Raw genomic sequence first — 23,973 nt, 5'->3', positions numbered from 1 at the left:
CCCCATGCTCCTCTAGTGACCAGAAGTGTGGCCAACTCCCACTCTCATTCACCCCCAGTGCAGACCCTGCTCTCTGGGAGTTCAGAGCTACACCAGTGTGAAGTGGTGGCAGTGGGGTAGCTGCAATGCTTTGGTGTGCTGCTTTGATGTCTGCATTCAGGTGGCCTCAGTTCTAGACCTATAAAAGCTGTAGAGCACCCTTCTGTTGTAGAGATCAGCATTTAACTAGTCACACTGCGCCTACCTTCTCTGTAGTCCTAATACACCAAAACGAGCTCCGTCAAAGGCCACCATGAACTACTTCTGGATTGAATGCCCTGAGCATAGATAACACTGAGGCCAATAGCAATTCCATCTGGAGCCAGGAACTTTTCAGTCACACCCTTACACAACCACCTGTGAGAGCTCCTTGAATTGCAGAAGCTCCCCCAGAGATTTCTACCCTCCAGGTCCAACAACTGCACTGCTTGTTTTTACACATATGACAACCTCACAATGCGCCAGAGACAACAGACAACTTTAGTTCACACAAAGAAACAAGAGAGAATGGCTCAAACAAACAACCAAGATGCAGAGCCAGAAGATGTTTCTGAGAAAGAAAAGGTAGTAGAACTAACTGAAAAATAATTCAAAAGAATGATCATCCAGATAACTTCAAAGGACGGATAGAAAGATAGAGCAAAGCAAGGAGAACACAATAAAAGCTTTAGAAGAATTCAAGAAAACGCTACAAGAACAAACAGACAAAAATCAAAGCAAAATTTGAAACAACACAAAACTTGCAATTAGAAATCAAGATTAACAATACGATCTCAGAAATGGACAATGTTCTGAAAAATAAAAGAGTAAATGTGAAGCAATGGAAGTCCAAATTACTGAGCTTGAAAAGAAATCTCTCAATACTCTGCTAGAAGAACAACCAGAGAAGAGAAAGTAAAAATCTGAAGACAGCCTTAAAGTTACGTGGGACCTCATGAAGAACAATTACCAATGGGTGATCAGAATTACAGAACAGGAAGAGACAAGTACAGAGAAAATTGTTGAAGAGTTGTTGGAAGAAAAGTTACCTAACATGAAAGACAAGAAGATAAGCATTCAAAAGGCTGAACAAACCCCAAACAGGATAGATCCGAAAAGAAACTTACCAAGACATATCATAATCACACGTTCCAAAATCAAAGAAAAAGAAAGAATCTTGAGAGCAGCTTGGGAAAAAGCGAAAGGTTACCTATAAAGGAGAACCAATAAGACTAAGTTCTGATTTCTCAGCAGAAACCATGTAGGCAAAAAGGCAATGGAATAATAGATACAAAATTCTGAAAGAAAAATATTGCCAACCAAGAATCATATACCCAGCAAAGCTATCCCTCAAATATGATAGTGAAATTTGTTTGATTTCTTGACTGCTGCTTCCATGAGTGTTGATGGTTGATACGGGCAACATGAAGTCTTTGACAACTTCAATCTTTTCACAATTTATATGGATGTTGTTTATTGGTCCAATTGTGAGGATTTTTGTTTTCTTTACATTGAGGTGCAACCCATACAGAAGGTTGTGGTCTTTGATCTTCATCAGCAAGTATTTTAAGTTCGCTTCGCTTTCAGCAGCAAAGTTGTTTCATCTACATATTGCAGGTTGTTAATGAGTCTTCATCCAAGCCTGATGACATGTTTTTCTTCATATAACCCAGCTTCTTGGATTACTCACTCAGCATACAGACTGAATAAGTATGAGGAAAGAATACAACCTTGGCGCACACCTTTCCTAATTTTAAACCGTGCAGTGTTTCCTTGTTCTGTTCAGACAACTGTCTCTTCATCTATGTACAGGTTCCTCATGAGCACAATTAAGTGTTCTGGAATATTCATTCTCTGCAGTGTTATCTATAACTTGTCACGATCCACACAATCAATTGCCTGTGCGTAGTCAATAAAGTACAGGGAAACATCTTTCTGGTATTCTCTGCTTGCAGCCAAGATCCATCTGACTTCAGCAATGATATCCCTTGTTCTACATCCTCTTCTAAATCCAGCCTGAACCTTTGGAATCTGTATATATGAATGTAGCCGTTTTTGTATTATCTTCAGCAAAATTTTACTTGCATGTGATATTAATAACTGTCTGATGATTTCCACATTCTGGTGGGTCACCTGTCTTTGAAATGGGTGCAATCTAAATACAGAAATACTTAAAGTAAAACAAACCTACAAGATTGAGAATAGAGAACCAGAGAAATCAATGTATAATGAAGACAATTACAAAGCAAAAAGAGGGAATAGTGTAGACACAGAAGTTACTAATGGCAAGGAAGTCTAGTAGATTTCAACATAAAACAGAATGTTTTAAACAGGGAAAAATTAATACATTATAGGGTAACCTCATAAAAAAGTAATACAACTGCACATCAAAATAAAGAGGAAAATCAGAAAGATTTATTAGTAAACAGTAACACAACAGAAATGAAAACAAACAGAAAACCCACAAACAAAATGAATTCGGCATAGAAAATTATGTGGAACAAAGAATCCAGCAGCACCACCAAAACAAAACAAAACACAGAAAAATGACAGCAATGAATTCATACCCATTGATAAATACATGGAATATAAATGGATTAACTGTACTAGTCATGAAGCATAAGAAGCAGAATGGATAAGAAAATAGGATCTTTCGATATGCTGTCTATAAAAGGCACATCAAAAAGATGGAGACAGTCTATATGCCTATCAACAGAAGAATGGTTAAACTCTGGTACATATATTCACAATGAAATACTACAAAACAGTAAAGAATCATTATGAATCTGTGAAACACCTCACAACAAGGTTGAACCTGGAAGACATTATGCTGAGTGAAATTCATCAGTCACAAAAGACAAGCATTGTATGAGACCAATGTTGTTAAAAGCTTAAAAAAAGGTTTTCTTGATTAAAAAAAAAAAAAAAATTAAGGAACTCAATTTCACTATACATTCTGACCACAAGCAAACTCATTCCCTCCTTTCCATAGTAAGAAGGGCATATATTTATCAAGAAAACATCATCATGGTAATAAATGAAGAATAAACAAAAACATTGTAGTCAGGTCAATTCAGACTCACAGTGGCCCTCTAGGACAAAACAGAATTTTCCTGGAAGATTTCCAAGGGTATAAATCCTTATGGAAGCAGAATGCAACATCTTTGCCCCTTGGAGTGGCTAGTGGATTTGAACTTCTGACCTTTCAGCTAGTAGCAGAATACTGTACACCACCATGACACCTCACTAAAGAACTGTTACTATTGTTGTTAAGTGCTGGTGAGCTGGTTCCAATTCATAGTGATCCCATCTGGGATTTCCAGGAAACAGCCTGGTGGGTTTAAACCACTGACCTTGAGGATCTCCTTAGTGCTTATCCTACATTGCCACACCAGGACAACCAGAACAAAAGAATAAAACCAAAAATGTCTGGAAATACACCAACATTGTTAAAATCTTAGTGGGAAACTGTTGAGAGGTTTTTATCAAAAAGTAGGATGCTGGTAAATGGAATGATACAAAAAGAAGATTGCTTTTCTATGTCCAACACTGTATTAAGCCTTAAAGAAACTTTAAATGAAAATATAGAAAAGTCCCCAATGATCAAGGAGCTTTTCATGAAGTTCCATAGTGAAAAGCATACCATCCAAAACTATGTACAATAGTGGATATAATTTGATGATTTCATAATCTAAATCTATACCATAAGCAATTTAATAACTTCAGTGTTATGTGAGTAAATACAGCAGATGCCTTGATGTGTAAATTTTTATAATTAGGTATAGCTTAATTTTTCTTCATTAAGCATGTTGCTTATATTTTTATCATACAATGTTGCTTACATTTCTTTTTTTTTAAATCACAGCTTGGTGAATGTTTACAGAGCAAACTAGTTTCCCATTCAGAAATTTATACACGTTTTATGAATGTTGCTTATATTTCACGTTACGTTTCTTTCCTTTACCTACAATCTATAATTTTCAAGACCATTTCTTCTCCTATTCAACTGACTTGTGCTTAAGAAGTAAACTAATGTTTACAATCCAATTAGACTAGAACATAAATGGCAACTTTCCTATTATTAACTCCATAAAGTACAGCAGATTTATGAGTTTTGTTTTACATACTCTTTCTAGATTATCTCTACCACTACCCACTGCCATTAAGTGAATTTCAATTCAGAGAGACCCTTTAAGACAGAGTAGAATGTTCCATCGGATTTCTGAGGCTGTAAATCTTTACGGAAGCAGATTGCCTCATCTTTCTCTCACGGAGTGGGCAGGTGGGTTTAAACTGCTGAGTCACCAGGGATCCTTAGATTATCTCTACAGTTCTCTCTACAGTATCTTATAGATTACTGCTTTCCTCTATTAGCATGGGAAATTCAAACTTGATACTTATGTAATTAATTAAGGCAGAACAAGTCCACTTACCTATAGCTAGGGTCGCCGTGATGAATGGGATATGTATCCATAGGAACATTTTCCATTGAAATATCAGTAAGAAGAAGTGACTTTCTATGTTTTAAGCTGCAGCGACTTCGAACTTCCTCAGACACTGTGAGTAAAGCTAAGAGAAATAAGAAGACAGATGTGAAATTTTAACAAACCTGAAGTATGACTTACAACAGCTATCAATAGCAGAGTCTTATAGACTGACTATGAGGGTTAAGGATATGGCACACAGGGCAGACCTGCTTATTTTACAGGGCTTATGGTCTATTTTGAATGACTGTGTATAAATGTGGGAGACACAGAGATTTAATGAAACACCTTATATTTAGCAAGTACTTTTATACATATTTGATTTCAAAAAACAAAAATGTTAGGAATACAGTCCATTTTTTAGATGAGGAGAAAACTGTTACATGATTTACTCCAAAACAAAAATGTTACATGATTTACAAAAGATCAAATGGTTCAAGTCTTGGAACCAGCATTTCCATTAAATGACTCTTTTAAAGAAATGTATTACATATAAATGCTAAAACAGAAGTCAGGTACAAACAAACGGAAAATTAATGGAGTGGTAGGGATGGGGCAGGCATTCCAGATTCAATAAACAGCATAAGGAATGTGTATTAAAGAGGCAGAAAGTCACTTGAAGGAGATGTCAAGGCAATTAGGTTAAATTATCCGATCCATGTGAGAAAAAATACAAGATTGAGAGGAGGAGGACTGACTCAGGAGGGATGCTAGGCTGGGACCCTATGATTTTATAACACACAAGTGGGTACCCTTGTAGTTTCTTTAACCAAGAATGACAGAGGTAATACATTTCAAATTTTAATGCAAATTCTTTCATACGGAAAAACATTTTTCAGAATTTTCAAAAATGTCATCATAAGACTGGGCTGTGGACTCTTATGCTGCCAAACAATCAGTGGAAAGAGCTACAGGAATTCCATCTTTTTGGTAATGTAACAAGAGTAGATGTGGCAACAGTGAGCTTGTCCCTTTGCATTTTTACCTGCTAAGTAAGCCACACTCTCGGTATTCACCTCAAATTTGTCACAATTTCTATGTTTGTTAACCAGAGTTAGTAGTGTATGCAAAATTCTGACTGTTCTTGCAACAATGGCAGGTGAGGGATGCCTGTACCCTACAAAAAACAAAAACAAACAAGAAGTTAATTCATTATTTCAGCAATTATTTGTTGAGTTCCTCTATGACTAGTAACACTGGAAGACACTAAAGGGGCACATAAAGGACATAAAGGGGATAACTCCTGCCTTCAAAGAGTAGACATTTGGAAAGACAAAACACATATATGTCAATAGTTACTTAAGTATATAAAAGCTTAAGTGTCCAAGACAAACAAGATAGAATCCGTTCATTATTGTATACGATTATCTTCCACTCCTAAAAACAGTGGAGAGATTTTTTTTTTTTTTAAATGTCTATGTATTAGAGTTTACCTAAGATTCCTTTTGCTAACTTATTTTATTTTTAAAGAAAAAACTAATACCAAAGAAAGTACATGCTCTAGGAGCTTAAAGAATAGGGTTGATAAGAGGGTAAATTTGCTTTCTGGCTAGCTTTTAATCATTAATGCAATTCCATTTTAAAATCTGTTGTTATTGTTATGTGTCACTGAGTTGTTTCCAACTCATAGAGACACTATGCATAACAGAACGAAACACAGCCCAGTCTGTGCCATCCTCACAATCTCTGTTAAACGTGAGACCAGCCTACTACTGTTGACAGTGTACCAATCCATCTACTTGGGAGTCTACCTCTTTTTCACTGTCCCTCCACTTTGCCAAGCATGATGTCCTTCTCCAGGGACTGGTCCATTTGGATAACATGCTCAAAATATGAGAAAGAAAATCTCACCATCCTGGCTTCTAAATAGCATACTGGTGGCACTTCTTCCATTACAGATTTGGGTTTTTTTTCTGGCAGTTCATGGTACTTTCAATACTCTCCTCCAACACCATAACTCAAATGCATCCATTCTTCTTTGGTCCTCCTTATTCAATATCCAACTTTCACATGCATATGAGACTACTGATAATACTATGGCTTGGTGCACCTTAGTCCTTCAAACTGATATCTTAACTCTTGAACACTTTAAAGAGGTCTCGTGCATATTGGCCTAATGTAATACATCATTTGATTTCTTGTCTGCTGCTTCCTTGAACGTTGATAGTGGACCCAAGCAAAATGAAGTCTTTGACAATTTCAAATTTTTCTTCATTTATCATGATGTTATTTATTGGTCCAGTTGTGAGGATTTGTATTTCCTTTACACTGAGGTGTAATCTATACTGAAGGCTGTGGACTTTGATTATCATCACTAAGTATTTTAAGTTTTCTCTACTTTCAGCAAGCAAGCTTGTAACATCTGCATATCATAGGTTATTAATGAGACTTCCTCCAATCCTGATGCCACATTCTTCTTCATATAATCCAGCTTCTTGGTTTATTTGCTCAGCAAACAGACTGAGTAAGTATGGTGAAAGGATGTAAATCCTGGTTTACATACCTTTCCTGATTTTAAACCATTCAACATCCCCTTGTTCTGTTCGAATGACTATCTCTTGGTCCATTTGCAGGTTCCTTATGAGTACAAGTAAGTGTTCTGGAATACCCATTTTTCACAATGTTATCCATAGCTTGTCATGATCCACAAAGTCAAAAGGTTTTGCATAGTCAACAAAGCACAGGTATTCTGGTATTCTCTACTTTCAGTCAAGATTCACCTGACATAAGCAATGGTATCCCTTGTTCCACATCCTCATTTGAATCTGACTAGAACCTCTGGCAGTTTCCCTGTCAAATGTACTGTTGCTGCCATTTTTAAATTATCTTCAGCAAAAATTTACTTGCATATAATTATTAATGACACTGTTCGATAATTTCCACATTCTATGGGTCACTTCTCTTTGGAATCGGCACAAATATGCATCTCTTCCAATCAGTTGGCCAGGTAGCTGTCTTCCAAATGTCTTGGCATAGATGGTGTTGCATCAACTTGTTGAAAGATTTCAATTTATATTTCATTTCCCAGAGCCTTAGTCTTTGCCAATGCCTTCAGTGCACCTTGAATTTCTTCCTTTGGTACCATTAGCTCTTGATAATATGCTACCTCTTGAAATAGTTGAACACTGAACATTTCTTTTTGTTCAGTAACTCTGTGTATTCCTCCCATCTTTTTATTATTATTTTTTTAATTTAAGGTTTTTATTGTGGATTGAGTGAAAGTTTACAGGGCACATCTTCAGTTTCACATTCAACAATTCATATAACTTGTTGCATTACATTAATTATAATCCCCTCCATATACCATCAGTTAAAAGTATTTCTCTTTATCCACTTTAGCTTTTTAAAAAACACACAAACAAAAAAACCCACTCAGGCATATATAATAATTTACATCTCCAAAGGGCACATTCTGCAAGTCTGCCTCCTGGCCACCAGTTCTTAGTCCTTCTCTTCTTAGTTGATGAATCTAGAGTCCTCAGCCGCTCCCCCTCTCCATGCCCCCATCTCTGCCTCCATCTCTGGCGCTGCTGCTTCTATGGATAAGGTCCCACATTCTATTTGTGCGTTCCTCTCTTGATGGTCCTAGGGTCCTCTGTTTCTGGACTGTAAGATTAACCACTCCCCTTTTTTTGTTACAAAACTTTTCTACCTCTACAATTGTGACAGTCGCGATTAGTCATGATAACAGTTATTCACTATTGAATCTTACAAATCTTATCCCCATCTCCTTTCACCAGACCCATCTAGACAAGATGATAGCTATTCAGTGGGGACTCTTTCTTTCCCCCCACCGTCTTAAACTAAGCTCCCTCTTGAAACCTTGTAAGCCAGTCACTTCATGCCTTTATTGTCCCCTCATTTTAGGTAGCCAATGTCTAAGTTGCCTGTCCCTATCTACCCTGTGTATAGAGTGGATAGCATTGAAACTTGATTTGAAGACTCTTTCCCTCTCTGTTGGTATTTAGAGTAACTACTGCTCTGAGTATAGGTATTCCTCCTCCCATCTTCTTTTGAAGTTTTTTGCATCATTCAATATTTTGTCCGCAGAAGCCTTCAATATTGAAAGTGGAGCCTTGAGCTTTTTCTTTAGTTTACTTCTTTCAGTTTGAGAAATGCTGATTTCTCAAGTTTGAGAGTTTCTTCTGACATCCATTTTGGTCTTTTCTTTCTTGTCTTCTTAATGACCTTTTGCTTTCTTCTGTATGATGTTCTTAATGTCATCCTACAACTCTTCTGGTCTTCAGTCTTTAGTGTTCAATGCATCAAATTTGTTCTTGAGATGATCTCTAAATTCAGGCAGGATATGTTCAAGATCATACTTCGGCTTTTGTGGACTTGTTATAATTTTCTTCAGCTTCAGTCTTAACTTGCAAATGTGCAATAGATGGTCTGTTTGATAGTTTGCCAAGATGCTTGTTTTGTCTGATACAAATATATTGAGCTTTTCCATCATCTCTTTTCACAGATGTAGTCAATTTGATTCCTATGTATTCAATCTGGTGAGGGCCATGTGTATAGTTGTTTTTTATGTTGTTTAAAAAGGTATTTTGCAATGAATAAATTGTTGGTCTTGTAAAATTCTGTCACATGATCTCCAGCATCATTTCTATCATCAAGGCCTTATTTTCCAACTACTGATCTTTGCTCTTTGTTTCCAACCTTCACATTCCAATCACCAGTAATTATCAATACATCTTGATAGCATGTTTGATCAATTTGAAACAGAATAGGTTGGTAGAATTTTTCAATTTCACCAATACTGGCTTTAGTGGTTTTAGTGTAAATTTGAATAGTGGTAGTAACTGGTCTTCCTTGTTGTTATTGTTGTTATGTGACATCAAGTTGGTTCTGACCCTGTATAGGGTTTCCAAGGAGCAGCTGTTAGGTTTGAACGGAAGATCTTGTGGTTCTTAATCCAGTGATGATGTTACAGTGATACCACACAAGAAGTCTTCCTTTTAGGCATATGGATATTATACTATCACAGGCAGCATTTTACTTCAAGACAGATCTTTAAATGTTCTTTTTAACAATGAATGTGATGCTATTCCTCTTCAATTGATAATGACCAACATAGCAAACCATATGATTGTAAAATTCAAAATGGCCAATATGAGTCCATTTCAGCTCACTAATGCCTAGGATATCTTTACGTGTTCCACTTCATTTCTGACAACTTACAATTTTCCTATACTTATACTTTGCACATTCCATGTTCTATTAACAAATGTTTCCAGCTGTTTCTTCTCATTTTGAGTTGTGCTAGTGCTACTTAAGTCTACTGGTTAGTGTCAACCTCTTATCCAAGGTTTTACTCACTGCTTTTGCCTTGGAATACTGATTCTTGGAATACATATCCAGTGTTATATGCTATCCCTGTTAACCATTTCAAGATTAAATTATTTTCTGCTTTCTTTTTTTTTTTTTAATTGAAACCATGTGTTTTCTGTAACGGAAAGCATTTTGAATAAAATGGAAAAAAAAGTTTTTGAGATAATACAAATTCTGATACACTTAATGGGATACAGATGTCCCAACATGTCTCTAGTGATACATTACTGGTGAGATAAGGCTCATTTCTATAGGTTCATGCAGTTATATAGGCCCCCACCAGATGGCAGCATGCACTAAAAGTGGGGTAAGAGTTTCCCACTTAGCCCCAGAAGCACAAAATGTAGGTGGCCACTATATGGCTCATGGGTCATAAAAGGGTAAGCTGTCATCTCTGGCCATGATTACCCCATATTAATATACCAAAGCTGAAACACAGTGAAGTCAGCAATGGGAGTAAAGTCAATTTAGGACGTGAACAACTGGCTCTGAGGACTAATTGGTGATCACTGGCTATAAATTATACAGAAACTTGGAAGGGTGCACGGGATGAGGTACCAGAAAGGTATGGTTTATAATCATGACATGGGTTGACAAAAAACTAGAAATAATTTGAAGAAAACCTGTGACCAAATCTCTATGGTAACATTTTCCAGTATGTTGTTAAGTGCCGTCGAGTCAGATCCGACCCATAGCGACCCAGTATAGGGTTTCTGAGGAGCAGCTGGTGAGCTTGAACCACTCACCTTACAGTTCAAATGACTTTGCAGTCAGGCACATTAACCCAGAGCGCCACACCAGGACTCCGATTTGTATATAGTCTGTTTTATTTTGATTATTAACAAGATATTGAAGTACTGCTGCCAATAATACACATAGATATCAGAAGACCAGTACTGAAGCATTTTATTAATAATCAACTCTTGATTTTTTTTAAAAAGGAAATCTGTTATGTAACATGAAAATTGTTGTGTTGTTAAGTGCTCTGGAGTCGGTTTCGACTTATAGCCACACTGTATAGGGTTTCTAAGTAGTGGCTTGTTGAGTTTGAACCACCAACCTTGCGATTCAAACCCACCTTGAGGTCCAGTGCATTATCCCATAGCACCATACCAGGACTCCGATGTGAAAATTAGGCAAGAGTCAAATACTTCTAAATAGATTCCTTTTTATTACTTCTGGCTTGATAGTTTTCATTAAAAAAATAAATAAAAATTCTAACAATACTGCTACCTTTTAAGAGGTGTCCAACCAGTGCAAAATTAAAGTTAGAGTTGAAATTGAGCCCAACAAAATGATCCATTTGCTTGCAGTGCCATTCTAGAGGATTCCGGATTGCCATAAACACTTCTTCTGGACTCTATTAAAGACAATCATGAAATGGTTGATGGGACTCACTCAGGAGTTGTCCTTTATTGGTTTTAGTTTGTGTTTAACAAGCTAACAAGAATTCAACAAACTACAAGTAATCCTTTCAAGTTGAGAGAGACTACTATCAGATGACAATACAAAGCCATAAAGAACACTTACAGTACTACAAACTAATCAGTATCTAACACAGTTAAGCATATAGATAATAAGATGATGAAAGATGAAATAGCTTTAATTTACAAGAGAAATTACAATCAATTTATTGATTTGCATCCTGGTGGCTTTAAATCGAGCTTTGTTAAATCTGATTCCCAGTATCCTGGAGCACTGGATTCAATGTTGACTCCCTGCTACTACACTGTTTTGGCAATGAGAACACCAAAACAAGTACTCCTGAGATATAAACACCAAATGACGTTTATATATATTCTTTTCATATGAATAGCTAGGAGCTAGATTTCATCCTGACCTCCACTGTTTTAAGAAAACCTCAAAAAAGAACTAGGCATTTAGGACAGAGGGGTTCTAATTCCAAGTTAGATGTCCAAACATGGACGATTACTGAACATCTTTCCTCCTTCTATTTTGACTGACAAAGTTCAAAGTCTCTTCATCTCTAAAATTCTATGTCCACATTAACACATGGCTAGACCCAGTACCTAACCATCGTGGCCACTTAAGACCATGGTCTTGTTCTCCCTTTGTTTTTAAGAACTAAGTTAATTTCACTTCAAGCAAATCTTGCTATACACACCCATATATCTTAAAAACAAAAGCCTCTCTTTTCTCCTTGACTTTCCCATTCTTCTCTGAAGACAAAAGGAGCATAATTCTATACTATTTTAGTCTCACCTTCTCTTTACTCTGTCAACCAAAATTCAACTGCAATCATGGTTCACAAATGTTAAGAGAAAGGTTAATGATGTTTTAAAGTCAGGTTAGACAAAATAAGTAACTAAGTAAAATTAAGGATCTAAAAGTTCCCTTTAAGCCTTATCAACCTCCTTATCTATTTCTACTTCTATGTATCTACTTAACTTTTAATTAAGTACCATATCAATAAAAATATGCTTATTTTTAAACCTTTTTTTTTAATATGTGAAGTGAGTGCTAACCTTGTTGTGAGCTGCTCTTGAGCTGATTCCAACTCATGGTGACCCCACGTGTGCAGTGAATTTGTGCTCCAGAGGGTTTTCAAGGCTGTGATCTTTTGGAAGTAGATTGCTAGGTTTGTCTTTTGAGACACACCTTTTGTTGTTATTGTTGTGAAGTGCTGTTGAGTCAGTTCCAACCCATAGCGACCCAATATAGGATTTCCTAGGAGCAGCTGGTGAGCTTGAACTGCTGACCCTGCAGTTCAAATGGCTTTGCAGCCTGGTGCATTAACCAAAAGCGCTATACCAGGAAGCTAAGATAACACCTTTGGGTGTATTCAAATCACCAATCTTTCAGCTAAGAGTTGAGTACTCATTTGTGCCAACCACTATTATTTGTTCCTTTTTTATTAGTAAATGGGCCAGTACTGTTTTCTGCTATTTTTATATAGAAAACAGTACTGTTTTCTGCTATTTTATATTAGTTTTTTTATGAGCTGAGAAGGAACTATACTGATAGTAAATTGATTTATATAAATGAATATTTAATTACAGACTTCTGATTAAAAAAAAAAAACATTAAGAAAGGGAAGAATTCTAATGTGAAAAATCTAGTAATCTCTAGAGAAAGTATACTTACCCTGTCATTGAATACCCGGAGACTGTCTAAGGTGTGTAGGTTTTGTTCAAGAAGTGCGGTGCCTGCAGAGTACAAGTTGACTTCATCAAGTTGAAGTACAGCCACAGCTACCCAAAAGAGGGCTTTGTGCAAAGGGGAATCCTGGCAAAGGAGGCACATTCTAGGTTAGTAAAATGAACCTTGCAATAATCTCGTTCAAAACACACTGCAGTATAAAACAAAGCATGTTTCCCACCCAAATTACCCATGTTTTCAATTTTGAACAAAGTAATTCCTGGCATGACACTGTAGGATCAGTACTGAACTGTGAACTTACGAGGTCGGCAGTTTAAACCCAGCAGCTACTTCTCGGAAACCCAATACAGGGTCACTATGGGTTGGAACTGACTTGACAGCAATTAACAACATTTACATGGGTAAGCATTTCATCTTTTCCATGTGCAAAACTAAAGACAGTTATAACCCGGCTGAGAATCTCAGCATCTTTGATTCACAAATCCATTCACCAAGGTTTGTTAATTTTCCTAAATAAGTCCCTTTGGCATCTTCCATTTCTTTCTCATTGACAATGACACTGTCCTATGCCTTCCATTTCACCCTACTCCATTCTGGAGTACTATTATACACAAGACATCCAGAATGATTTAAATCCTGCTTTTGTCATATTAGCTGTTTAAAAGTTAATAGGTAGATTTCTAAACTCCTGTCTGAGGAATATTGAATGCTAGATTAGTTCTAGCTAATCTTTACAACCTCTGTCCTACTATGCTCCTTAATCATTTATCCATTCCAACTAGAATGATCTACCCACCATGTCTCCATTGTCCCAGTGTTCCTGTACACTCTTACCATTGTGCTTTTGCTGCTCAAGGCACTCTTCCTTCTACCAACAATAAATCCTGACTTTAAGTTTACTTGAAACTCAGCCCTTTCTGCTTTCTTGTCATTCTTACCAGCATAGTAATCTTTTTGCTCTCAATTAAAAAATTTTCCCCCAGTAATTCTGTTATCAGTGTGAAAAATAAATGTACTTTAGAGTCAGACAGATCTTTAATTAAAATTGTGGGTCTGTCATTTATTATGTTTGTAATCTTGGACAAATAGCCCTCTGAGCCTCATTTTTAAGGACAAGGAAACCATTCTATATTATTGAGGATGTCTGTAGAGCATATAATGCATAACCAAGAACACAATACAGTATTCTCAGTAATTTCTCTCAAGTCTGGCATATCTTTGTATTTTAATTCACAGAATTATATAACTTTACATTGGGAAGATTGTACCATGGCATTATCTAGTATAGTATACACATTTTATCAATGAGGAAACATGATGTCCAAATATGCTAAATGACACATTCAAGCTCAGACCATTTTAAAACAGTGAATACATCATTTTATTCCTTTTGACTATCATCATCATTTAGCAGCCAAACTTTTGATAATCATGGATACCTTTCTCTGCTTTATATTTCATTGTAATTAACACTAATTAGTTTATGATATATTTACTTAGTTTATTATCCACCCACCCCAGAAACTGAAGGTGGAGAATTTTACTGGCTTTGTTCAGTACAATATCTCTAACACCTAAGCAGGTCCTGACATGAACAGAATTAACCACCACACATCTGTCAGTTTGTCATACTGTGGTGGCTTGTGAGTTGCTGTGATTCTAGAAGCTATGCCACCAGTATTTTAAATACCAGCAGGGCCACCCATGGTGGACAGGTTTCAGAAGAGCTTCCAGACAAAGACAGACAAGGAAGGAGTGTCGAACTACTTCCGAATATTTAGTCACTGAAAACCTTATGAACAGCAGAGAAACACTGTCAGATACAGTGCCGGAAAATGAGCCCAAGACTTTTTTGAAGTGTTGAAGAGCAAAGATGTCAGCTTGAGGACTAAGGTCTTAGTGCCTGACCCAAACCATGGTATTTTCAATAAACTCATATGCATGTGAAAGCTGGGCAGTGAATAAGGAAGACTGTAGAAGAATTGATGCTTTGAATCATGGCGTTGGAGGAGAATATTGAAAGTGCCATGGGCTGCCAAAAGAACCAACTGATCTGTGTTGGAAGAAGTGCAGCCTAAGTGCTCCTTACAGGCCAGGATGGCCAAACTTCGTCTCTTATACTTCAGACACGTTGTCAGGAGGGACCAGTTGCTGGAGAAGGAAATCATGTTTGGCAAGGTGGAGGGTGGGAGAAAAAAAGGAAGACCTCCAGTGAGATGGATTGGCCAAGTGGCAGCATCAATGGGCTCAAGCACACAACCATAGTGAGGTTGGCCCAGGATTGGACATTGTTTCATTCTGCTGTGCATAAGGTTGCTGTGAGTCAGTACTGACTTGATGGCACCTAACAACAACAACAAAAGAATTAAGACAATGCACAGCTATCTCGCCTTTAGCTCCAATGAGAAAAAAATCAATCTTATAAGAACTTGAGAACTTACTTTCCTTACTCCTCTAATGTAAACACTTCAAACAGTCAGATCTTACAACAAGAATTTCTAGTATCGCTTTTTCCTAATAACTTCTCAATCTTATTTCTGAACTCTTTGAAAGAAAACCAGTACCCAACATAAATGCACTCCTTTCCTATACATTAATTACCTTAGTAAGAAGTGGCTGCAATTTGGTCAGCGCTATTACTGTTGCTTCTATCAGAACTTGGCTGTTGTAAGTATCAGGTCCTTTTAAACAGCTCTCAAGTGCCTATTTTAAGGAAACAGAATTATTTTACTTTCATTAAAACAAGATAATAACTCCTAAATCATAATGAAATGGATCTCAAAATCAGGTCAAAAACAGGGATTTACTTAATAATAAGTGCTGGAATAATTATTTCCGATGCTATGGTGATCGTGGTAGCTAGTAGCTCAATACATGTTTTAGGTTCTGATTTCTACAATGTTTCCGTCTTAACTATAAGTCAGGCATTAATATAGTCATTACAAATTATATAAATTTAACATAAGGCTATGGGGCCTTACTCTATGCTATGTGCTTTGCAAACTGATAAAACATGAAGACAACTTACTTGGCAAAAGAGACAATACTTATTTTATGACAACTTTTTTAGAGATGATTTCTTCACTTCAAAGAATTACAATTAATAAAATAGCTAAAACACATTTTCAAAAGGCTTAATAACAAACATATTAAATTCAAAACTAAATGTCCTTTAGAAAAAAGGAAGAGGTGTTTCACAACTTGAGAGACACAAACACTGGGGGCGGAAGGAGTACCTTGCTAAGAATACGGATAATCTGCTTTATCTGCCCATGAGACACACGTTTGCTAATACAGCCAAAGACAACAAGAGCTCTTGGTTGCAGGGATGGATTATATTGGAAAGCAAATCTGCAATGAAAAGATCCGATCAACTTATAAAAACTTTTGTGTCTCTATATATGTCTATATAATAAATAATACATTAAAATAGTGACTGTCATAATATGCATCTTTTCAACAACATGTATACAACATTTATAACTTATATTTAATTGGGACCGTACCTTTGTGCTAGTTCTGTCCACTGGTCCAGCCACTTGCAAGTTGGAATATCTCTCATACAAGCCTAAACAAAGAATACTATGGATATATTTATGCACATATATCTTTTTAGAAGCAAATATAATGGCATATATGTTAGCAACAAACACATTTCATGTTTTTACTTAGCATATTACATACAAAACAGGAGAACAAACCAATTATTTCTTCTGCACATTTAAAAAACAAAAAACCCATTGTCACCAAAGATCCCAATTCACAGAGACTCTATATAGGGTCTCTAATAGGGTCTCTATGAGTCTTTATAAGGCGGTCTGGTAGTGTAGTGGTTATGAATCGGGCTGCTAACCTCAGGGACAGCAGTTCGAAACTACCAGCTACCCTGCAGTAGAAAGATAAGGCTTTCTGCTCCCATAAAGATTTACAGCCTCAGAAACCCTGTACAGAGTCACTATGAGTCAGAACCAACTCCATGGCACATCACCACGGCACATCACCATCCCCACCATAAGTCTTTATGAGAGCAGTCTCATCTTCCTCCCACAACAGTTGGTGGATTTGAATTGCCGAGCTTGCAATTAGCAGCCAAATGCCTAAAGCACGGCACCACGAGGGCCCCTTCTACACAGTACAAAGGGATCTTAAAAAATGAATTAACTTAATTTCTTATAATGTTGCCTTACATACCTCCATGATCTCCAACAAAGCTTCTGTAACTGTTTCCAAGGATGTCAAAGCAAAAGTCTCCCTCTCATAGGAGCCAGGGGAGAATGACCTGTCCCGGTAACTGGATCGGAAAGCGATGACAGCAGCTGACTTAACTTTGCTGATACCAAACAGCAAATAAAATTTGGGTAATGAGAACTCTGTCAAACTCAGTCTTAAAACTTGCTTGGTCTCTTCTGTGAAAGAAAAAAGAAAATGAAAAGACTTGGAAGATTTTAATCTTTTAATTTTAAATTTGGAAAATTTGTATAGCACATCAAAATTACTTAAGCATGCTGCCCAAACAAAACTTCTACATACAGTATGTTTATTGCTTTAGCTCAATTTATCTACAAATTAATGCTAGTGCTAAACAACATAGATGGTGAGTTTTTACCTTATGTGACAACTTATGATTCTACATGACACACACACACCAAAAAAATTCTTACTTAAAGCTTGATATTGAATACAAGTTCATGTCAAGTCATTTATTCTTTTTCTTTTTAATAATAATGTCATCTCTGCAGGCTTAAATTAGCACATACAATTATCTGTTGCATTAAGTTAGTACAAAACAAATGCAGAAAAGGAGTTCGTGAAACAAATTACTTTCCTGGAACTTACCACTAAAATGAAGCTGTGAACAAGTGCACAGAGAGTGAATAATATTAATAACCAATCCATGTGTAGAAGCTCTCAGGGAGAGCGGGCCTGTTGCTACTAGGAAAGTAACAACATGGAAGAGATAGGGGAGATGAGCTGCCACATCAAGGGAATTGTTGAAGGACAGCATCAGCATGTAGCGTGCTAAAATAGCAATATCATCCCACATAAGATGTTGTTCTAAAGTAGGAGTTGGAGATAAGCATGTCTTATCAATTATTTTGCACATCCTCCCAATAACCTAAGGGAAAAACAGATATTTTACACACATGGGGAAGACATAAGAATTTATCATTTAATTTAACATAAGACATAAGAAAATTTGAATTTAAGCTTAAAATGACTACTTATAAAACAAAAACCCTCCTGTTAATTGATAATCATGGTACAGAAGACAAAGGAAGAGAGATTACCTTGCTCGAAACCAATTTCACATTTCCTGAAGCTAATGCTACAGCAGTATCCGCCATCACCTCAGCTTTTATTGATCCCAAGCCACCTGTAGCACTGGTTTTGATGAAACTGTCTAGCACAACATCAAGAAGATCTGTAATCTAATAGAAAAGGGGTGGGGGTGGGGAATAAACTTAAGTTTTTGCCACCTTACCAACTTAGTTTTTAAATAAAAATTACGAAGGTGCCCAATCAACACAAAAATCCTCTCTATTTTACCAGAAAGCCTCCATATTTATCTAGAGACCTATCAGAAAATCTGGACTAATAGATTATTGTACAAACAGTTAACATACTTGACCACTACTGAAAAGGCTGGAGGTTCAAGCACACTCAGAGGCACCTCAGAAGAAAGGCAGTCTACTTATGAAAAGTCACTGAAAATCCTATGGAATTCTAATCTGTTACAAATGTGGTCCCCGTTGAGAAAAAAAATCAACTCAACAGAAACTGATTGTGGTCATCAAATCATAAAATATCCAGAAACAGATAAGGATACACACATAACTCCTTTAGATATTGAGACTAGTGTTCACAATTTAAAATCTCTACGTATTATCTTTGTTCACTTGCAAAGTACTTTGTTCACTTGCAAAGCACCTCTGTGCTCTTCTAAGATTACATGATCAATACAAACTACAGTTATTTTAAAATATAATGATATGTAAGCATTCAGAGGTTTTCTAGGACTATAAAATTGGTTCTAAGGAAGGGCATGTGGAATTCCTGGGAGGAGTCACACATCCCGGAGTTAGTGTGCTGCTTCTTCAAGTGATTACTTTAAATAAATAATCGCATAATTGTTTTCAGCGAAAAATGGAATGCTACATTATACCCTGGATTTTAATATTGACATTCTTATGCTTGAACTATTAATGAAACAGGTTATATCTTGAATCATTAGCAAAAAGAAAATGTACTAACACCCATAGTGTATAGTGTATACACTCCCTATATACAAAGTGTATATATCCTGTACACACAGTATATAGGGAGTCCTGGTGTGGCACTGCGGCTACTGTGTCAGACTGCAAAGTCATTTGAACTGCAAGGTTGATGGTTCAAGCTCACCAGCTGCTCCTTGGAAACGCTATACAGGGTCGCTATGGGTCGGAATCGACTCGACAGCACTTAACAACAACATAGTGTATAGGGTAGAAGGATACATTGTAAAGTACTGTTTATTAGGAAAATGATCAAATTTCTACAGTTGAGTCCTTTATGATTACGCTATGAAGCAGAGTTCTAGAATAATTAGTTTTTCTCTGGCTCAGAGACATAGACATTTATAATTGTGAAACAGAACAAATGTTGGGTGGGTGTTAGTTGCTTTTTGAAAGAGAAGGCTGTCTTTTCCGCAGGTGTATCACAATTGTCTAGCAGAAAGCTTTGCACGAAATGGGTAAATAAATACAAGTATCTGTCCCAAAGAGTACTAGATAAATATCTGAACAAAAACAATACCTGCCCAAGGCTCCCCCATATTTTTGCCTGAATAGAAGGGTACATCTGTTTCTCATTTATGGTCATTGTTATCAGCTTATCAAGAATAGCAGTAACTCTTTGTCGTTTGGCATCATCATTGTGCTTACAAAAACGGACTAGATTTGACAGCCAAGGGGTCATGTATTCCAAACAAAGGTGCTTCAATTCAATACCTGGAAAGCAACAACACTATTAGCAATGCATGGTCAATGAAAATTACATTAACAATTATTTTTAAACGAAGGACAAAGAAAAAGGTAAAGATCATTACCTAGAGTCAGGCCTGGAAAAAAGAGATTTGCCAATTATTACTGAGGACAGACATGGAGAAAACGGATAGCAAGCCTTAAAGAAAGAAATTTTTAAAGTCAGCAAGCCAATTTTTAAGAAGTCTTACATTTTTCCCTTTTAATCATTCCTCACCTAGTTAAAAAATGCTGATTAGGTCTTACTTATAAAATAGGAATATGTGAAAATCATAGAAAACTTGGTAAAAGAAAACCACCATCACAAAAACAAAACTGTTATCATCATACTGGTACTGCCCCTCAGTTTCCCTTCAATTTCCACATCTAGAAAAGTACAATTATGCTATATATGCAGCTTGCACTGAATTTTTTTTCACTAAGCATATTTAGATTTCACTCATTAAAAAGCTATTCAAAATATGTAAAATTTTTTATTTAGTAATAACTTGAGACTTACAAAATGTTGCAAAAACAGTGTAAAATTTCTCTTTTTAAGTGGCTTCATATTATCTTATCATATTTAATAATTAAATTGGTTGCTCCTTTATTGTTTAACTTTTGTTTTTATAAATAATGCTGCATGGAGCTTAAAAATGGACCAAATGAATCTCATTTGCAGCCCTAGGTGGGGCGGCGGTGCTGAGAGGGAGAATTCTGGATGCTGGGAATGTTCTGTATCATGATCTGGGTGTTGGTTATCTTGTGCATTCATTCACATGTCAAAACTAATTAAGATGTGTTAAGATCTTGACACTTAACTGATTAGTCTGCCAATGTGACAGCTGACTAGTCACTCACTATTTTTACAATTTGCATTTCTTTATTTTGTAAGTAAACTTCTTAAAATATACGTGTTCTTTTCTGAGAGTTTAACTATTGTTAAATTTTCTTAATAAGCTATAAGAATTCTTCATGATCAAATATACTTATCTTTTTTCCTATTTGCTACAAAGTATACTTCCTAGTTTTTCATTTACCTTTCAAACTATGGTTTGTTGTAAAACTGCTATTTCCTTAAAGCTTCCTTCTATCACTTTTTCTCAGGTCCTTTCCTCCCACCTCCCAAAACAATTCTAGTGTTTACATTCAACTCTTAAATGTAGCTCAAACTTACTTTGCTATCTTGTGGTAAAGATAAGTCACCTATTATAATGTACTCAGATACCTGTGAGAGCAAGTTTCTGTCATTTGTATTTCAGTATTTTCTCAGTTATTTTTTGCATTTTCAAGTGAAGCTGAACAAGAAGTGTGTTTGCAGGTAGAAAAAACAAAGTTTTATGGAGAGAGAGAAATGGGAAGAAAATGGCCGGCATTAGGCTGGGAGAAGAGTTGTATTAATATTACTATATGAAGATAGGCAGATATAAAGAGTAGATGCTAAATTTATGAAATTTATTAAAGCCACGTCCAGGGGCTGACTCTGAAATCTACATATGTGACACCGCAGTTTCCCTGAACCATACAAGTAACAAAGATATCACAGTTCAAAGTCAACATGAAGACGAGGGGAAATGACTATTTCTCTAAAATCAAAGAACAACATGGATACTTTAATGATGATAAATCTGGCATTTTCTGCTAAGATAAATACTAGTGCTAATTAAACTGAAACATGGTAAGTAAAATACTTAGTAAATGGTCCACCAGAGACATTGACGGAATCAAACCTTGCCATTGGCAAGGTGAATGACTTCACTGCAAATTCTGAAATGAAAGGTTTTCTTTCAGTCTTCTCAGAATCAATGTTAGTATTAAAGAAAATTATCATTACTTACTAGACTTGCTAAATCCAGAAATACATTCTTCCAAAAATTCTAAGGTGAGGTGTGGCTCATTGGCTGCCAGTGTCTTACTAATAGAGACAATAAAGAGGGTGTTGTTGGCAGGGATGCATAAACCTGATGTCTCTAGCAACTGGCCCTCAATTTTTAAATTAAAGGTACAAGTTAAGGCACACAGAAGGTTATAGGCAGCTGACCTAGAAGAAAGCAAAAATTATTTAAAATTTTTTCCTTATAACTCTACAATACTTATAATATACAATTTGTGATTCTATTACATAGCATAATCCACTATTTTAATGTTTTATGATTAATTAAGGATAAAATGTCAAAACTCTACAGCAAACCAAATACCACTGGAACACTCAGACATTTTAAGGAACACTCTTGACTTCACCAGAAGGGAGGGCAGTGTAAGGCTCCTTTTGAGGAGACATTTTACTGGGACATATCATAAGAGAGATTTTATGACCCTACTACAGTGGATCATCAAAAACAAGTTAGAGCAAGACATAACATATTTTTAATGAAGTCAAAACTCGAATTGTGGTTCCTCCAACTAGATCAACCTACAGTGGGGATCATCAGCAACATAATGAGGCAGCCCCTCATCAAATTAGAGTGTCAGAATCTTTTATCAGCATTTATTAAATTTCTTTCTGGGTGTCCTACAAATTGTAAAACTCAAAATTAATTAGTAACTAAGCCCCCTTATTTTATCTCTTCTGACTTCCAATAAAAACCACTGAAAACAAAACTGTAATATAGTTAAATAAATTAGGAAATTGTGTATACTCAGATTTAGTTTTAAAAGTTGATTTCCATCACTCTACAGTAAAAGAAATAGTTGAATTGCTTAATAAATTTCAAGCTTTCCTCATCACTAAATTGTCATCATGTTCCGATTTATGCAACAACCACACAGAGGGAAAAAGGCACTGCAATTTTATTCTACTGAGAGGTTGCTTCCCTGGGATGACATGCAGCAGTGCAAAGGAGAAGTTACTAGTGGCTTTACTTCACTGGAGAAGAATATGGGCTCACTCTCAAGCTAATAAATTGTTAGAAGAATGGTAAGGTAATGGTTACGAATCGGGCTGCGAACCGTTAAGGGTCAGCAGTTCGAAACTACCAGCTGTGCTGTGGGAGAAAGGTGAGACTTTCTGCTCCCGTAAAGATTTACAGCCTTGGAAACCCTGTACAGGGTTCGCTATGGGTCGGAATCGACTCGACAGCACTTTAACAACAACAACCTTCTTGTACAAGGAATTTTTCATTGAAACCTAAAGACACGGTTTATAGCTGTCATTTTTCTAAAATGAAAATCTCAATGTTACTATTTCTAAGCTTCTATATCCTTTACAAATATGTAGGAATCTGGAGTTAAATCATTTGACATTTCTTTACCCTTTATACTTTAATACGCTATAAAGAATTGTTGTTGTTAAGTGCTGTCGAGTTGTTTCCGACCCATAGCGACCCTGTATAGGATTTCCGAGGAGCGGTTGGGTGAACTTGAATGATCGACCTTGTGGTTCAAATGACTCTGCACTAGTTCACAGCGCCACACCAGGACTCCTAAAGAATTAAGAGTTCCTCAAATTGGGGGTAAGTGCCACAGACCTTCTGAGACAGTAAAAGTTAAGCACACACAAAATTTTGCCAATGATTTCTGGGATATTGTAGAGCAGATAAGATAAAGGTTTACAGTCTCAGAAACTCTATATAAGGTTTTCTAGGATTCAGAATCAACTCAATGGTGTTGTTGGGTTTTATACTATAAGTCCTGATGTGGAACTGTAGGGTAATCACTGAACTGCAAGGTTGGCAGTTCAAACTCACCAGCCACTCCTTGGAAACCCTATACAGGGCTGCTATGAGTTAGAAATGAGTCAATGGCATTTAAGAACAAATTATAGTAAAGGAGCCCTGATGGTGTGGTGGGTTATAAACACTGGCTGCTAACTAGATTGGCAGTTCAAACTTACACTCTGCAGGAGAGAGATGAGGTTATGTGCTTCAGTAAATTACAGATTCGGAAACCTATGGAGCAGTTCTACTCTGCCCTATAGGGTCAGAATCGACATGACAGCAGTGAATTTTTAATATGACATTTCTGTGGCGCTGTGAGTTAATGCACTAGACTGCAAAGTTGTTTGAACTGCAAAGTTGGTG

The 23,973-nt window shown here is 36.4% G+C and overlaps 1 protein-coding gene across 2 annotated transcripts in view; it reads right to left on the bottom strand.

Annotated features, from left to right (window-relative positions):
- The window catches only part of NF1 (neurofibromin 1), a 307,052-nt gene that overhangs the window by 26,339 nt on the left and 256,740 nt on the right, over nucleotides 1-23,973 (bottom strand). For both annotated transcript variants that reach the window (XM_006874227.1, XM_006874228.1), the window contains 12 exons: nucleotides 21,793-21,995; nucleotides 19,749-19,942; nucleotides 18,245-18,385; nucleotides 17,793-18,072; nucleotides 17,148-17,362; nucleotides 16,463-16,524; nucleotides 16,193-16,307; nucleotides 15,558-15,659; nucleotides 12,942-13,082; nucleotides 11,070-11,196; nucleotides 5,488-5,619; nucleotides 4,452-4,587 (listed from right to left, as the gene is read on the bottom strand). In XM_006874227.1, coding sequence (XP_006874289.1) covers nucleotides 4,452-4,587; nucleotides 5,488-5,619; nucleotides 11,070-11,196; nucleotides 12,942-13,082; nucleotides 15,558-15,659; nucleotides 16,193-16,307; nucleotides 16,463-16,524; nucleotides 17,148-17,362; nucleotides 17,793-18,072; nucleotides 18,245-18,385; nucleotides 19,749-19,942; nucleotides 21,793-21,995 — 1,848 coding nt within the window. The remainder of the gene's footprint in view (nucleotides 1-4,451; nucleotides 4,588-5,487; nucleotides 5,620-11,069; nucleotides 11,197-12,941; nucleotides 13,083-15,557; nucleotides 15,660-16,192; nucleotides 16,308-16,462; nucleotides 16,525-17,147; nucleotides 17,363-17,792; nucleotides 18,073-18,244; nucleotides 18,386-19,748; nucleotides 19,943-21,792; nucleotides 21,996-23,973) is intronic.

The sequence above is a fragment of the Chrysochloris asiatica genome, unplaced genomic scaffold (genome assembly GCF_000296735.1).
Source record: "Chrysochloris asiatica unplaced genomic scaffold, ChrAsi1.0 scaffold00266, whole genome shotgun sequence".
Lineage (NCBI taxonomy): Eukaryota > Metazoa > Chordata > Mammalia > Afrosoricida > Chrysochloridae > Chrysochloris > Chrysochloris asiatica.
This window is presented reverse-complemented; position numbering and strand designations above follow the sequence as displayed.